Source organism: Sander lucioperca, chromosome 21 (assembly GCF_008315115.2).
Source record: "Sander lucioperca isolate FBNREF2018 chromosome 21, SLUC_FBN_1.2, whole genome shotgun sequence".
Lineage (NCBI taxonomy): Eukaryota > Metazoa > Chordata > Actinopteri > Perciformes > Percidae > Sander > Sander lucioperca.
The window spans coordinates 27739115-27757038 of record NC_050193.1 but is presented as its reverse complement, the minus strand read 5'-3'; the positions used below and the strand labels follow the sequence as shown (position 1 = coordinate 27757038).

General features: G+C 41.4%; 1 protein-coding gene and 1 long non-coding RNA gene across 5 annotated transcripts; both read left to right on the top strand.

The window, feature by feature from the left end:
• Positions 1-571: 571 nt before the first annotated feature.
• Positions 572-16056, top strand: pik3r6b (phosphoinositide-3-kinase, regulatory subunit 6b). 4 transcript variants are annotated; one of them, XM_031320974.2, is made up of 19 exons: positions 573-753; positions 1460-1552; positions 3588-3700; positions 4064-4132; positions 5753-5888; positions 5980-6049; positions 6793-6979; positions 8278-8422; positions 8518-8607; positions 9724-10090; positions 10232-10328; positions 11049-11168; positions 11808-11918; positions 12993-13089; positions 13285-13355; positions 13978-14068; positions 14159-14211; positions 15084-15184; positions 15707-16056. In XM_031320974.2, exons 1-19 carry the CDS (start codon positions 738-740, stop codon positions 15837-15839), a joined length of 2160 nt encoding a protein of 719 aa, XP_031176834.1. In that variant the 5' UTR covers positions 573-737; the 3' UTR covers positions 15840-16056. The 4 variants fall into 4 exon arrangements, with proteins under 4 accessions (XP_031176836.1, XP_031176834.1, XP_031176833.1 ...); XM_031320973.2 differs by lacking the exon at positions 14159-14211; XM_031320975.2 differs by lacking the exon at positions 15707-16056 and having other exon boundaries at positions 12993-13081; positions 15084-15173.
• Positions 16057-16590: 534 nt separating this feature from the next.
• Positions 16591-17911, top strand: LOC116065476. The gene is made up of 2 exons (XR_004108730.2): positions 16591-16996; positions 17714-17911. It is a non-coding gene; the product is annotated as an uncharacterized LOC116065476 (long non-coding RNA).
• The last annotated feature ends 13 nt before the right edge of the window (positions 17912-17924 follow it).

The following is a 17924-nucleotide window of genomic DNA, read 5'->3' as shown; positions in this document are numbered from 1 at the left end:
GTATCTTTGGTTTTAAAAACACTTTATTAGTATAATAAAAACTAGGCGCAGTGCTCATTCTAAGGGTGACGGTTATTGACATCATGTACTGTATTTCAGGTTTGTCCTGTAGCTGATGTCAAGGTGTGTCACATTGTGATGGGAAGGAAAGAGTGTGTGTTTGTGTGTTTAGAGGAATGTTTTCCTTTCATCTTATCACATCTTTGATTGACAGTTCAAAAGATAAATGCTCTATCTGTAGAGCAGGGCTTAAGTCAATTATCTGCTGTCAGCAGCATGACACGGAATACTTAATTATGACTGCTGTGTATGTTATGTTGATCCATCTGTTGACGGAAAAAAAACCTTTTTTGTTCATTTTAGAATGTTGTAAAATAAGCTATTTATGTTTGAAGCGATAGCTATGAAAACATAAAGTATGTTTCATTGTGTTTTAATGTGTCACACAATTGTAATAAAATCCTACTTCAGTCAGTTTTGTTGATTCTTTGTTCTCACAGTGTAGACAGTGACTGGCTCTCCTGAACTTCCTCCTATGAGTCACACGCCTGTCTCACTCACATATTACATGCCATTATTATTGTATTTCATTTCCCTTAAAAGTAGCAGCAGTGGAGGACATTTATGAAGGGACAGATGCAATCCTGTCATGGCGTGACTATGGCAGATTTTCTTTCAGCTTTCCTGGTTTGCTCTGGTTGGGAGCTTGTGTTCTGAGAGTCTGAAAAGCAGAAGAGATGGTTGATTCTGTTGGTGAGTGTTTACGAGGAGCGTTTGAAATTATGGTTACACTAGTTTTGAAAGAGGGTGTGTGGGACTGACATGACACAGCCATAACCGTGATGACATACCACCTTTCATGAACACAAAGGAGTCTTTATGAATGTTTATGACTGTTGTCATTAGGTGCCTTTCGCTAAATTCTAACACTTTTATTACAAAGTAAGCATTGTTTGAGATGTCTTATGACCAGAACCCAAACAGAATATGTGGAATTTTTTTTTTTTTTTTTTTTACAGTTTTTAGCTGCGATACAGAATGAATATCTGCAGAATGTATTGGGTTTTTCTGCTTGGGCTGGAGATGTGTTAACATTCAGAGTTTTTTTATTTACTTTTTTAAAGATAGTTTTTTTGGCATGTAGGCCTTTATTTTTGTGACGGCTTCGACATGAAAGAGGAGAGAGAGAGGAGGAATGACCTGCTGGAAAGTGCTGCAGGTTGGAATTGAACCCGCGGACTGAGCCTCTATATATGGGCCTGCTTTTTAATTTAATTTTAAATTCTGCGGAAAATTCTGCAGATTCCATGTTGCCCTGATTACGAGAATTTGACAAAGTGTTACTGAAATGACTGTGCGACACAACCTTGTTTAGCCGGTTGAAGCCTGGAGTAGCAGAATGTAAACATGACTGTGGTTGTACAATAACAATAACAACATGCATGATCTTCTTTTTTAGCCGATGTGGATCTCTCGACGGTGGAGTTCAGCCTGCACAACAACGTCAAGGCTCTTCTCAAAGACATGAGCAGCCGAAGAAATTCACAGAATGGTACAACTGAGGGAGTATAAAGCACTTTTAGTTAGCTTTAGTGCGTAACCTTTGATATTAATGAATGTCCGTTACATTCAAGCCATTGCCAAATGAGTTGCTACAAAGCTAATTAAGACCATCAGCTTCACACAACTCTGTCTGTATTTCTCAGTATGACTATGTTCAGAAGATTGTGGCGTCCGGTGACTTTCCTGCGCAGAAGCTTGAGTGAAGATTATTACATCTTCTGAAGAGTCCATCATGTTTTTGAATCCTCCGTGTCCTTCTTGGCTACTAGCAGCTGCGTGGAGGAGGGGGGAGGGAGGAGGGGCGGTGCCCGATCACAGAAGGCTTGTATCATGTGGACGCGCCGACAGTTTTGTTGTCATTACTTAGAAGTCCTCATGGGGGTGGCAGAAACTACGCACTATAGCTTTAAAGGCAAATGAGTTTAAATGAAACCAAAATTTAGTAATGATTAATCATTATTTAGATTATCATGTCTTTGCAGTTAATATAAGGGTTATATTAGCATGGCATAAAGAAAGGAAATAAGGGGAAATGGAAGTTAAAAAACTAAAGCTCACTATTAATCTGTGGATTTTGTCACCCTTGGACAGAGTTTGGCCAACTGTTGACCCCTGTTTTCAGTCTTTATGCTAAGCTAAGCTAACAATCTGCTGGCTGTAGCCTTATACTCAATGGGCAGACATGAGAGTAGTACTTCATCTCTCTCAACAAGAACGCAAATAAGCTTATTTCCCCAAAATGTTAAAGCAGCCATATTATGCTCATTTTCAGGTTCATAATTGTATTTTAAGGTTGTACCAGAATAGGTTTACATGGTTTAATTTTCAAAAAACACCATATTGTTGTTGTACTGCACCGCTCTCTCTCACTGCTGCAGATCCTCTTTTCAGCTGGTCTCTGTTTTAGCTACAGAGTGAGACCTCTTTTCTTCTTCTTCTTCTTCTGTACTATCTTTGATTGCACTGCACATGCCCAGTAGCTCAGATGTAGATCATGTCAGCTAGCTAGCTCCATAGACAGTAAAAGAAAGGCTGTTTCTACAACTTCGGTCAGTTACAAGGCAGGATTAGCTGGGAGACTTCTAAATGAGGGCGCACATGTAAGTAGTTCTTTTGTAGATTATGGTGAACTTGTGTGTGTTGTAGCAGTGCTTTGCTATTGAGAACGAGGTAGCATGCTAGCGTTAGCATGCTAGCGTTAGCCATAGCATTAGCATGCTAACGCTACGAGCTAATGGTTGCGGTTAGCCTGCTCGTTTCGGCTTGTGACGTCACAAGCCGTGCCGATTTTGACCAGCTCACCCAGAGACTGAAGGCAGGACACATTCAGAAACCGTATCTCACTCTAAACAGCATGGATGGATTTTTTTCAAAGTTTGTATGTGTGTGGAAGCACCAGAGACACAAAATAACACCCCAAATCCCAGAAAAAGTGATTTTTTCACAATATGGGCACTTTAAACAATTCCTTTAATATTTTACAGAATTAAACAGAAAATCTGCATCATTTTGTTTAGCACATAATGTAAATGTAAAATGAATTATGTTTTCCTTCAAAAGCTTGTGTGGCTTCATGACCTCACGACTTTATTGCATTCTTTTTTGATTAAAGCTGTGGTAGGCAAAAATTCCGTAATAATCTTTCAGCATATTGTAATTCAAGTGGTCTGAGAGAAAACTAGACTTGGATCTGTTTTTAGGCTTTAGATAATCTAGCCCGTGACGGGAGACTTTGGCCAATCACAGGCCATTTCAGAGAGAGAGAGCGTTCCTATTGGCTGTTCTGTGCATGCACTGCCGTGCGACAGAGAGGGGAGAGGGAGAGCTGCAGGAAGAGATCTCACTCTACTTCCATTTCTGCTGTTTTTTGTTTTCTACCCACTGCAGCTTTATTCAAAATTATTTGAAAAAAAAATGAAATTATCAACACTGGACTGCATGCCCCAAGATTCATTGCAAAATTGATTCAGCGAACACACTGTGTAATGTGCACAGTCGAATATAAAGCTCTGTCCGCTCTACAGGAGTGCTTCGATGGAGTCTTCAGAAGAAGCTGGAGGCCCATCCATCCTGCAGCGCTTCACTGATCCAGATTCTGGTCAAAGAGCTGGACCAGAAGCGGAAGAGGGCTAGCAAGGTTTGCTCTTTCAACTTTGTTTCACATTTCAAAGCTGAATTTAAAAAGCTTGTGTGTTTCTCTCTTTGTAGACAAAGAGTTTTTTAATTCAGAAAAAGGATATTTGCAAAAGCTAATCAACTTAACTACTTTTAATAAGTAGTAGTGATGTGACAATTTCCCTCTCCTCTTCCTGTTTCTATGTAACCTTTTCAGATTTTACTGTTTTCTATGTGTCATTCTTTTGTTGTATGATATGTTGTTTTATTCTTGTTTTCTGATGTGAAGCACTTTGGATACCTGCTGGTTTCTGTAGAGTGCTATATAAATAAATGTTGATTGATTAACTGTAACCTTTTGTTTGACAACTACTTTGTAATACAGAATCATACAAAAAGATCCTACACGCATATCATCCCAGTGCTGCACACTCTCTACTATGCAGTTATTCAGGTAAGACAAACACACACCTGTGTGACTCTAATTGACAACGTGTCGTTTATGTAAACTTTATAACAGTGGAAAGCTTTTTACAGTTGTAAATAGATGCAGAAGAAGCATCATTAACACGGGTCGGGATTCCCACCGTCAGACTCTTAACCTCCCCCCTACACACGACACGTTATATTAAAGTGCTCATATTATGCTCATTTTCAGGTTCATAATTGTATTTAGAGGTTATATCAGAATAGGTTTACATGGTTTAATTTTAAAAAAACACCATATTTTTGTTGTACTACACATTGCTGCAGCTCCTCTTTTCACCCTGTGTGTTGACCTCTCTGTTTTAGCTACAGAGTGAGACCTCTCACTGCTGTAACATCTTTGTTGGGAGTCGCACATGCTCAGTAGCTAGGTAAGGACTACTAGCCAGGCAGAAGCAGAGTATGAGGGCGTGTCCTGACAGTACCTAGGTAAGGACTACTAGCCAGTCAGAAGCAGAGTATGAGGGCCCTGACAGTAGCTAGGTAAGGACTACTAGCCAGTCAGGAGCAGAGTATGAGGGCGTGCCCTGACAGTACCTAGGTAAGGACTACTAGCCAGTCAGAAGCAGAGTATGAGGGCGTGCACTGACAGTACCTAGGTAAGGACTACTAGCCAGTCAGAAGCAGAGTATGAGGGCGTGCCATGCTAGCAGCTAGGCGAGCATTATAACGTGTGTTCCAAAGTGACCACGTTTGTCTCTGAAGTAAAGGCTGGACTACAATAGAGCTGTTTGGAGCAGTTTGTGAACAGTGTTTTCTGTTGGAGATGGTAAGTCCCTTTGGGGTGGACTTTGGGCTTTTTCACTTTGTAAAACTATAACGTGCACAAACAAGATGTATAACACAATAAAGGAAAAGGAAAAAAGCCAAAAAGCATAATATGAGCACTTTAACTTACATCCTGGACTATTTACCCGCACATTGCAAAAACTGGATATTCTAAACTTTTGCACATTCCTCAACATCTTTGCTCATTCTAAACGTAAAAGTCGTGATTTAAACATGTCTTTAACATTGTGAATCCCTCACAGTTTGGTTATGTTTAAGCACAAAAACTACTAAGTTAAGTTTAGAAAAGGATTGTGGTTTAAATCGTTAAAACGTTACTTCACTTCCTGTTACGCATGTGAAGCCGAACGCGACATTCGTAAAGTTAAAAAAAAACAACTCGCCATTTACTTTTACTTTCTAACAGTACTCGAACTCTGCTCTCCTTGAAAGTCTTGTGGTTGTTTGACCCATCCTTCACCCCAACCTGCCTCTTTATGTTGACATTTTCGTGCTCGTCTACTTCGTCACCTCACTTTGTGCTTTGCTCCCGTCATAATTACTACGGCCCCTAGAGGGCGCCGCCACTAACGTAAGTATGAGTCATAGTTACTGCTTGAACAAACGACCTATTTGAGCATTTTTTTGGGGGACGATAGTTTCAACTTACTTTGCAATAAATCCTTTTTCTGATTCTGACGTTACGTGGGAAGAAAATCTGACGATGAGGAAAGAGGATGAAAATATAAAAGGTAAACGTAATTTAATACGTAATTTAATACGTAATTTAATACGTTTCGCTGTTTCTGTATCTTTCCAGTCAGGTGTCATGATTCCTACTAGTGTTTACCAGACGGTGTACGAGTGTTTGATGAAGCTGCTGATATTACCACGTCCTTACTCTGCTGTGGCCCTGAGCACTCTGAGGAGCATCAAGATGGAAATGACCACACCAGGTATCATCCATCAATGCACACATTTACAGAAGCTGCACACAATGATGCTGTAAAATAAACACTTTTCACAGACTAATTCTTCCTTTAACAGGCTCTTTATATCAGAGGACAGTCACTGCGGAGCAAAACTTGCAGAAAGAGCCTTTCACCTTGAAGGAAAAGTGAGTAAATAATTTGAATGACAACTGTTACAAGGCTAAAGCTAACCTGGGCTCGTTAAATAAATAAGAAAAACAGGTACTAAAGGCTAACCTAGTATGTAACATTAATAGTATTTTCTTCTTTTCCATGTGTGATGCATTTAATATGAGAGTAACACCAAAACTGGCCTAAATGAGTGTCTACTTTCCTACCTACGAGGTGTTGTGCTGTGTTAAACTGACTCACCCAGCCGCTGTTTTAATTCACGCTCCGGAGCTGGGCCTGCTTGCTTCGGTGACCACGCCTACTTGAGTGACCTCCGCTCCGGGTCTGCTTTCCAGCGTCCTTTGTTGCTCCGCGAGCCCGCTCTCCACGTTGTAGTTCAGGTTGTAAAAGATGTATTTACTAAAAGTCGTGTTGTGGGAAACAAGAAAACGCCTCTTCAATAAAAAAAGCAAAATGTTTGTCTTCAGCGTGTGTGGACTGTAGCGTCCGTCCTCTTGAGGCTCTCCACCTCTGCTTCCTCAATCAATTCCACAATCCATCTCCACACACCTGCAAGGCTGGGTTAAATCAGATCAACAACACCACACCCCCTCATGCGACGTGTTAGTCCGACCCTGTCCATCAGCCAACCCCGCCCACTTCACTAAAGACTGATATCACAACAACAACCAACTTGTAATTAAACTGGGGAGTTTAACACTTAATAAACTATTTCAATAAAACTATTATTCCTTCTCTGTTTGCTCGTTTCCTCCAGGGTGTTTGTGCTTGCTGACCCTGCTGTGTTTTCTGCTCCACTGGAAGCAGCAGTAAGAGCACACTTGGAGGCGTCCAGCAGCTTTACCAGGGACACATCAACCGTGGAGAAAAATGTGGTGCTACGTGTGCTGAAGATGGGCCTGGGGACGACCTGCAATAGCTCCAGACTGGCTCAGGCTCTGGAGGCAAGCAAATTTACCTTGGCTTCATTTTTCAACGTGCTTGTTAAGAGCCCCCCTTGGCTTCACGTTTTAACGCTGTGGGTATCCCTTTGGCTTCGTTTTCAGTGTACTTGATCAGGACCCCTTGGCGTCATTTTTCAACGTGCAGGGTAAAAGTAGTTAGGGTTAGGAAGATCGTTGGTGGGGTCAAAGGTGTACGTTTAATTGACACAGGACACAAATGGGACACAAAAGAGACACTAACCCTGGTCTCCTGGGTCAACACAGTCTCACTCCCAGCGTGCCAAAAACAGACTCTCGGTCCGTGCCTTTTGGTGTTAGTTACCGACACAAAAAGTGTCGTTAAGCGTCTCGTTCAGACGCAGGGGGCTTTCAACTAATTCCAATGTAATCCCATCCGCGGAGATATTTGACGCTCTGGGCTCTTGTGACTGATTTGGCATAATTTTTCAACATACTGGGTAAAACCCTTAGTTAGGGTTAGGAAAAGATTGTGGGTGGGGTTACAAAATGTATGTTTAAGTGACACACAGGACAAGAACGGGACACAAACCCTGGTCTCCTGGGTGAAAGTCCTGTGTTATTTGACCCATCCACCACCCCAACCAACCATATAATCAGATATACCAGATAACCATCCTTATGCAGAGTTTCAATCTTTAATACTACTCCCTACCATTATCACTCTTCATATTACATCATCTTACAGCGCCGCGGTCAAGCTGCTGCTATGCCCGGTGTGTTCCATACAGACGCTGAAGGGTGATTTGTGCGTCGGTATCTGGTGCTGATGGCCACTGTCGGTTGATCTCTTCCAGACTAAAATGTCTTAACAACTATTGGACATGAATGAACTGTCATTACAATTTAGAACATATATTCATGGTCCCCAGAGAGGATGAGTCCTAATAACTTCAGTGATCCCCTAACCTTACATCTGACACAACCAGTATGTACATTTTTTAACTTATCTTAACATTTTTTTTACAGACATTCATGATTCCCAGAAGAGGGATCCTTTTGGTTTGGTGCTCGCCTGATTTTACCTCTAGTGCCCAATGAGGGGGACATTTTTGGTCTTGTGAAATGTCTCAACAACTATGGAATAAATTAGCATGAAATTTGGTACAGACATTCATGTAGCCCTCATGAATAATGATAGCTTTGGTGATCCCTTAACTCCAATATTTTTGGCTTATGCCCAAATAACTGCTGTACTTTGTACTTTCATCTGTATTCAGTATTTTTCCTTGTTGTTTTTTTTTTTTTAAATCAGACCATGTGTCTTTTCTGTCTTTCAGGCTCAGGAACATATGGTAGAGAAATATTTCCAGGAAGTGGTTCTAGCCGTGGAGAAGAGTTTGAAGCATGGTGCAAGTGGTCGTGCAAACTATCTGAACAAACTACAACACATATACAGAGACATCGTGACTGTCTCTAAAGAAGGTGTGTGTTCTGCACAATGCTGTTGTAGCACAGATTGGTGGCAGCCGAGATTGTGACAAGATTGATATGTTACCTTTACCTTGATTTCTCAAAAGGAACCAAGCTAGATCACGGTTCTGCGTGCAGCACTTCAATGCCCTTTCCAGAGATCAACTTCCTCTTGTGGAAAGACAAAGAGGATCTATGTGAGTCAGCCAAACAAAAGCTGCCACTACACTTACACGTACACTAAATGTTTCCCCAAAGTTTTGGATTAAAATTGACCTTTGTGTATCACGTCGACCCGGTGTGTAAGAACGCCAACCAGCGCCTGTATTTCGTAAGCTTAGAAGTTAGAAGAACTTAGAAGAAGAGTTTTAACGTGGATGCGACTCTAATGAGAATGTTTAAGTGTTGTTTCATTGAATCGCTTCTTGCTTTTACCTTCATACTGTAAGTCGGTATGGTTTACTCAAACAAAAAGACAAAAAAACGACTTCAGGGGATAGTGAAAGTGTGCAGGAAAATTGCAGGCACTACTCTGAAAGATCTTTCCAATTCTTTTAAAGCGAGAGTTTTTCAGAAGGCGGAGTCAGTTTCAGCAGACAACAACCACGCTCTGTCCAGGCTGTTCTCATGAACCATTCGTACATATAGCTAAGAAAAGTAATAAACAGGAGGTCAAGGTTGACGGGTGGGTCATAAAACACAGCACTTTCAACCCTAGAGTGGAGTTTGTGTCCCCGGGAAAACAAAATACTTTGACCCAGGAAACACGTGTTCGTATCCCTGGATCAAACCACGACCTTTTTACTAATCTTAACTAGTCGTTTGGGTGCCTACGCTTAACTGTCGGCGCCGCACGATGCTCACTTTTTGTCTGCTAAACTAACTGTAATGTGCGCTGAAATGACCAGCAGCTCATGGTGCTCTGTAGCCGTCTCACAGCCACCTTTTGAGGGCTAAATTTAACTCTAAACACCACTAAACTTAACCGTCATTGTGTGTGATCGTCCCCTGACCAGTGTCATGTGACCAGCCAGCAGTCGCCTAATTTCGTAGAATATTATACGAATGGGTGTGCATAAGTTTTCATACGATACCTCATACGAACCCCTTCATGAGAATGCGTTGCTCTGTCACAGGCATTCAGTTGCTCCCGTCTTCATAGATGCAGAACTAACAGATTTAAAAACATATCCATACATGCTTAATAGTTCATCTTTATTTAATTGTTGTCTTTTGTAATCTTTGTATGTGTTGGTTGCTGTCTGTATCACAAATTGCCCTTCGGGGATAATAAAAAATACCTTACCTTAAAGGGACTCTGCTGGCAAACTTCATCATGAGTTCCTGTAACTCAGCTAGTGTTGATGACGAAGAGAAGGACAAAAGAGATTCAGTTCGCTCTGACGACAGTGGGATCCAGAGAGATCTGAAGGACAGTGACTTTGATGACACAGTGAAGTCTCCAGTCACAAACCCTGTGCCGGCATTCACACGGAGAAATGCTTTTAAGGCGTCCATGAAGCCATCAGATCAAATAAGCCTACTGAAGGAGAAGATAAACAAAGTTCATGGAAGCTCTACCGTCATTAAAGAAGACACAAGGCATCACACAGCACGGGTCGTGGTACTGGGAGACGATCGTGCGATGGGAAGACTTGCCAGGGCGTATTACTCGATTCGGTGAGCAGCTGGTTTGTAATGGATCTTCTTTCAATGGATGTTACAGCAAAGTAGTGTATGTTCCTCAAACCTTTTCTGCATTTGCATTGTGTGTGTGCACTTGTGAATGAGTAAACTCGTTGTCCATGTATTTCCCAACAGAGAAAGAGAGTCAAAACATCTTATTTTGACCAAGAAACTGAACCTACGATTGTACTACATCCCAGTCACTGATGTGCAGCCTTCGCTCAGTTCAGCTGTAAGTTACACTGATTGACTTAGGTAGTCTCACATTGCCAGCTCTATCTCCACAGCGCTGTGGAGTAAAGTCTGGCTACACCACAGATTCATTCTGGGATAGGAGGAAAAAATGCTCTTTAAACCAATCACAATCGTCCTGGGCAGCGCTAAGCTCCAGACGCAGCAACGGTGGCTGTGCAAAATCAGGAAGGAACATTTGCACCCTGCAAAAAAAATGCCACATTCAAAATTAAATGAAGTTAACTGTTCCCACAACACAGTAATGTGAGCGATTTAAATTAGGTGGATACATGGTTAAACGTCATTAGCTCTTACCAGTGTATCACCATGCGTACATCCACAACAATCCCACCAATCGGTCCCAAAACGTCCCAGTTAGAGAGTAATGCCGTAAACATTTTCTTTGTTAATCTTCACAATCATTCCCCGAAAGAACCAAGCAAACCTGCCTTGTTGCACAATCCAAATTTACTTTAATACTTGCCATTTTCAGCATGTAGCTCGCTAGCTTCGAAGTTTGTTGTTTACCAAAGTGGAACGGGTTTTGAGAACGGCGACACAACGAGAGCGGAAGGTGAGGGACATCAAATGCCGCATGTCAGGCAATTATCCTGGAAAATGTGCTTCTGTTCATCCAGACTACACTCAAAGCGATACTGACTGACTGGTATGAATGTAGAAGACTCTATGACCCTGCAACAGCTGTTTTTCCTCATAGGATACCCCATGTCAGGATGAAGGCAGACTGGCTCTCGCCTCCTTATTGGGAAGAGTGGATCCATGGTACAACAGCAACATCAACAGTCTGGGACCTGCAATCTCCCAACTGGCTGAAACGGTAACTGTAGATTAAACAAGACTAATGCCGTGTTTCCACAGGGTTTTTTCTGGGTCTTAAAAAGTCTAAAAAAGTCCACAATTTCTAAATGTTAGGCCTTAAAAAGTCTTAAATTCACTGAAGTATTGTGTTCTAGGTCTTAAATAATTTTAAACAGGTCTTAATTTTCCTACGTCAATGTAACACTATCTCTAATGCTCATTGAAATTTATATTTTTAATTCTGTGGTTGTATTTCTTTCTTTCGCTCGTTCAAATATAATTAGTGGTATATGTACAGATTATTATTACTCTGTGTCACTTTTATTCAATTTGAATACATCTATTTACTTTGCAAGTACTTTTGTAACTCGTGACTCATCGTGATATACAGTAGGTCTTAAATTCCATTCATAAAGGTCTTAAAAAGGTCTTAAAAAGTCTTAAACTTGACTTGGTAAAACCTACTGTTCCACTGCATGCTACAGCTCTGCTCAACTCGACTCACTTTTTTGGTTCCAGTATTTTTCTCTTTTAGTTCTCCACTGCAGATGGTACCCCATCAGTGTAGTCGGGAATCTCAGCTGATCCGCATAGCGACATAATGTTAACCGTGTTCATGTCCATACCTTCTTCCTTCCGTGATGTCTCTCTACTGCAGCAATCGAATCACAGCGAGCCAGCGGAGCAAAGTCTCTTCCTGCTGGACAGCCTGTGTTACTACCTTCGCTGTGGGACGCAGCTAGTTAACCTGCCGCTCTATTCAGTTAAGGTACAGTGGTACAGATATTAAACTTTACATGCATGCAAATATCGAAGACACCGAGTAAGGTTGGGTTTTCATATGTCAACATAGGCAGCAGAAATATCAAATTATCACATATAATGCAGTGTTTATATATTGTGCTCTTTTACTTAAAACTGCACTAATCACATATTCTTTATATTAACAATTGATTAAAGGTGCATTAAGCGATGCTGCGCAAAGATTGTTGAAGCTCCGCCCCCCCAGATTCACGGACAGATAAATACTGGCTGCCAGCACATTCACATTAGACAGAGCCGTGACCGAACCTGGCCCGAGCCCGACAGGCATTATGATATTTATGTCCGAGCCCGACCCGAGCCCGACACAGTTAAAATCTCGTTTTTTTCTCATACTAATGACACATACGTTTGTTTGTGTGGAAAGCTTTTATTAAGCAGCTGTAGGAAGGCATTCGGAAATGTCAACAGATGAGGTCGTCAGCTCACACGGGGGAACAAGCTCACGTTAACACAGGCACACACCTACATAATAAGCTTTTTTTAAATTTAAAATGTTCAGTGCCTTATGTGACCGAGCCCGAAAACATAAACATAATTTCTAAATATCTGTCCGAACCCGGCCTGGCCTGTCAGGTACCGTCGGGTCCCGACGGGCTCGGTTCGGGTATCCACCATACCGCCCCCCCTCCCCCCTTCCCATCAACTGACGCCGCCTGATGCTGATTGGCTGGAAAAATGTTGTTGTCTTGTGCACTCCTTTCTGTTTGTTTTCCATTTACACAGCCAGGGCTGTGTATTAGCACACAGAAAATAAAGAGCTAGATGACCGTCAAGGGGTTGTTCACTGAATGTGACAACAACGTGTATTGGATTACCATCACTTACTATACCTTTAAATGAGCATGAGTAGTGTAAAAAGGATCACTTGTAGTTCTGAGGAATCCCCAGAGAATTATCACCCGACTCTGCAGTTTATCTTAATTCTGCAAGGGTCATACATATATTTAAATGTGTTTCTGTATTCGTTGACGCTAGACATGCACTTCCTGGTTTGACTGACTACAGTTTGTGTTTTTAGATGACCCGCTCCAGCTGTGATGTGGTGGAGGAGGTGTTTGTGTCCCATCTGGAGGCCGACATCCCAGAGTTCAGACACCTTAAAGAAAGGTTCTTAAGTATGTTTCTGAATCTCTTTCTGTGTGTGTGTGTGTGTGTGTGTGTGTGTGTGTGTGTGTGTGTGTGTGTGTGTGTGTGTGTGTGTGTGTGTGTGTGTGTGTGGATACTACAATCCCAGTAGTGGAACATCGTGGATATAGACTATGACCATGCTAACATTATAGTTACTTAAAGTGAGGTGTTGTCTTTGACAGAGGAGCGGTCAGCACGCCGAAGGAAGTCAACAGTGGTCTTTGGGGAGATCATCTCAGTCAGTTACACAAAGGTACAGTTATTATTATTGAAATCAAGGCTAAAGACTTTTCTTTTTGATGCTGCCTTTTTTAAAGTAGCGTAATTGTTCATTTCTTACACTGCACAGTGACTTTTATTCTTGTATTTTAATATCTGTTCTCGTTCTGTTTTAGCCGTTTTTATATTCTCTTGAGATGTAGCGGAGTAGAAGTAGAAAGTAGCATGAAAAGAAAAGACTTGAGTAAAGTACAAGTACATTTTAAGTACAGTACTTGAGTACTTAGTTCCTGTCCACCACTGGACAAAATACTGTCATTTCACCTATTTAATTAGGCTCACATAACAATAAATAAACTTTGGCACAAAGCCTTCTCCTTTACAATAAAGCGTTGATTTAATGTGATGTTAGCCTAATGAAAGAAGTGAAAGGCAGTATTTTGTCGTCCTTGACTTGGGAACTTGAGACGTGCTACCTTTTCTTCACTTTTCAAATGTTTTTGATTGTTTTGAACTGCTGTTTAATGTTTTATGTAAAGCCCTTTGACTTGTTGCTGAAATGTGCAATACAAGAAAAGCTGCCTTGCATTAGGTCATTATTTATGCTTTATATTTATCATTCGCATCAGCAGGACTAACTATTGTATCCTCAACAGATGTCTTTAAGCAAACGAGAAGTTGTAAAGGGAAAGGCGCCCATGACGTGTGGCGTGGTGATTACATCAGAGCCGGCTGCTGTAACATCAGGTTAACCTTTTGCATTTATATTTAGTTGACAGATGCAATGAATGCAACGATGCAAGGATTTTAATGAATCGCCATTGTCCCTTTGTGTAGGCGAGGATCATCTTACTGTCAGGTTTGACAGTGTGAACCCAGTACACAACACAGTAAGAAGTTATTTACTTACTGCTCAGGAATATAGGCAAATTTGTTTTAAAGAGCCCCTATTATACTCTTTTTCGGCATCATATTTGTACTCTTGGGGTCTACTAGAATAGGTTTACATGCTTTGACGTTCAAAAAACACATTATGTTTCTCATACTGCCCATTGCTGCAGCTCCTCTGTCTGAAACACTCTAGCTGTGTTTGAAACCGTTCCCCTCACTCACTCACTCACTATTCCCTATTTAAAGGGGCTCTAATGGCTCTGACACACCAACCAGACGGCCGACCTTCGGCAGAAAGGCGACTGCCTCCCCGAGTTGGTCAAAAAAGTGCCTCGGAACACACCCAAGCAACGCCAACTTGAGCGTACGTTCTACGCGTGCGCGAGACGTAATACGTCTCCATAACAGCAGGTGGCGCTAATCTGCATTGTCGCCCAAAAAATGAAAACCGGCAGCTGATTGGACAAACGCATCACATGGGTCTGGCTGCTCCCGGATTTTTCAACCAGGTATAATGGCTTCGTTCAGAATACGATCTCATATTTTACGAAGATAGTTCACTGAAACGTGTTTCTGAAAACATTTTAAGCGAGAAATAGGCCGTGCAGTTGCTGAATCTGTCTTCATTTCAGATCGAGCTCTGGCTCTATCTTTCGAGTGAAACGTGTTTTTTTGTACTTTATACTTCTATTACATACACACAAAAAACTATATAACACACTAAAAGATAGGAAAAATCCAAATAAAGAAGCATAATAGGGGCTCTTTAATCATTATTATTAAGTTTGTAGCTTGTGTTGTAACTGAACCTTTAATGCAAATTGTTAAGCTAAGTTAAGTTATTGCTAAACCTTTTCTGTTTTGATTTTAGGTGATCCAAACCCAGAACATCAGCTTCAGGACGATGGAGCATCGAACTTTCTCCGTGTGTGTGGACAGGGACTCCCGCAGGACATACAACGACGTTCAAAGGTCTCTACTCTACGTTTCTGTTTTGACATTTTCTCTACACCTTGAGCAAATTAACACTTGTGTTGTCTTCTCATCGACCATGCAACTTTTTCTTTTTCTGGGTCAAAATCTAAAATGATGGTCACTTTTGTCCCTTTCCCCAATGTATTTGTCACTTTTCTCTAGGTTTTTTTTGTCACTAAAACATGACGTTTTTGGAGCTTTTCCCAACGTTATTGTCAATTTTTTTCTGCCTTTTTTGACATTTTTGTTGTTTTTTTCCCACATTTTTGTCACTTTTCCTGACATTTTTGTCACTTTTTTCAATGTTCTTTTATCTATTATTTTCTAATCCAATGAAAGTAGTGAACTGATCATTTATTTTTACTTGTGTAGAGTATTGTACGGAACCATCAACGTTATTTTTTTTGACAATTTGGTGGAAAGAAACCCAAATTTCTGATATAGAAACTTTTTGAAAAATTTGACCCGAGGACAACAGGAGAGTTAAGTGTGAAACAATGTGATGTCGTTTCTTTACAGGGTAGAAATCTCTCCGTGCCTGAACCCAGGATGCAGCGTCTGGTCCAGTGTGAGCCAGGAGCGAGAGCAGCTGTTCAGCAAGTATGTGGACAAAGTCCTGTCGCTGCCGATCAACACCTTCACCGGTGTGTGAGCCGTCCACTGCTGTACATAATGCTCTACCGACACCAGATTGAGTGTTACATAGTGTTAGACAATTTAGTTACAAGCAGTATATAAGTATTTGATGAATAGTTTATAACACACTATAGTGTATTTGTAAGCAGATATAAGTGTTTATTATGCATTTGTCCTGCAACGCATTCTCATGAACAGGTTCGTATGATATCGTACGAAAACTTATGCACAACAATTTGTGTAATATCCTACGAAATAGGCGAGTCGTTCATGTGACAGTTAGTCTCGCATTGCCAGACCTTCCTCCACAGCGCTGCAGAGAAGGGTCTGGCTAGTCCACACAGCATTCTGGGATGGGAGAAAAACATGCTCTGGTTTATTGGCATTTCTTTAAACCAATCACAAGGCGCAGCGCAAAGCCCGACCCAAGTGTCTTTGCTAGTTTAAGACCGTCCCAGTTGTCAGTTTCCCGTCCAGCGCCCACGTCGTTTAAATAACAAATGCACCTGCGCCCATCTGTGGCCCATGGGCGTGCTGGTCTTACAGGGAGGTGTGTTCAGGTGCATTCTGGGCGTATTGCTATCTTGAGGCAGCGGGAAGTGATCGCGCCATTGACCAACAAAAACCTGGTCTAAAGTCAATAACGCAGCATTTCATTGTTATTTTAACAGAGCATTAGTAAAATGCTTCTAGGCTCGTGCACAGCGCGCACACTATGCCCGGCGCACGGACCCTTTTTTCCGCCGTCAAACTAGCAAAAGTGGATTTGGACACGCCCTAAACGCACCTGCGCCAAGCGCTCCACGCCGTGCGCTTAGATCGTTAAAATAGGGCCGTAAAACTTTCTGAATTGACGAATTAATGAATAAAATTAGGATAATTCGGATACAACAGAAAGTACAATTATGTAAAGCAAGTACAAGTAGAAGTTTGCAACTTTAAAACCAGATTTGTCAATCGTCAAATATACAAATATACATACAAGTGACGTACCTTACTTCTCGTAGCGATATGTACGAATGGTTCATGAGAACAGCCTCATTTGTCAACAGAAGTCCTCCTGTGGACACAGAAGTTGTGTTTGTTGTCAGGGATGCACGATCGGTAGCTGTGAACGTAGCGTAGTGTTTATACAGTTAATCTGTCTGTGAATAAATGCTACAACTTCTTAAAGTGCCCATATTGTGAAAAAATCACTTTTTCTGGGATTTGGGGTGTTATGTTGTGTCTCTGGTGCTTCCACACACATACAAACTTTGAAAAAAATCCATCCATGGTGTTTAGAGTGAGATACGGTTTCTGAATGTGTCCTGCCTTCAGTCTCTGGGTGAGCTGTTCAAAATCGGCACGGCTTGTGACATCACAAGCCGAAACGAGCAGGCTAACCGCAACCATTAGCTCGTAGCGTTAGCATGCTAACGCTATGGCTAATGCTAGCATGCTAACGCTAGCATGCTAACTCATTCTCAATAGCAAAGCACTGCTACAACACACACAAGTTCACCATAATCTACAAAAGAACTACTTCCATGTGCGCCCTCATTTAGAAGTCTCCCAGCTAATCCTGCCTTGTAACTGACTGAAGTTGTAGAAACAGCCTTTCTTTTACTGTCTATGGAGCTAGCTAGCTGACATGATCTACATCTGAGCTACTGGGCATGTGCAGTGCAATCAAAGATAGTACAGAAGAAGAAGAAGAAGAAGAAAAGAGGTCTCACTCTGTAGCTAAAACAGAGACCAGCTGAAAGAGGATCTGCAGCAGTGAGAGAGAGCGGTGCAGTACAACAACAATATGGTGTTTTTAGAAAATTAAACCATGTAAACCTATTCTGGTACAACCTTAAAATACAATTATGAACCTGAAAATGAGCATAATATGGCTGCTTTAAGACCCAAGTTCCCGCGTCTTGTTTACCCCCTGCTGGTTTAAGTGAAAGGGTTTGAATCCGACCCAAGACCCAGACTAATTTCCTTCGCTACATAAAACAAAATATCTTCTCTCATCACATGTCATCCACTCTCTCTCATCCTCATTCTTCAGCTGCTCTAATTTAAAAAAAAGGAAAAAAAAACCTAAAAAATATATTTTGAAAGATTGCCG

Excerpts from the sequence above, each read along its gene's own strand:
- pik3r6b (XM_031320973.2), top strand. Across the intron at positions 3,701-4,063 it reads AGCGGAAGAGGGCTAGCAAG|AATCATACAAAAAGATCCTA; the intron begins GTTTGCTCTTTC and ends TTTGTAATACAG. Across the intron at positions 13,090-13,284 it reads CCTTAAAGAAAGGTTCTTAA|AGGAGCGGTCAGCACGCCGA; the intron begins GTATGTTTCTGA and ends TGTCTTTGACAG.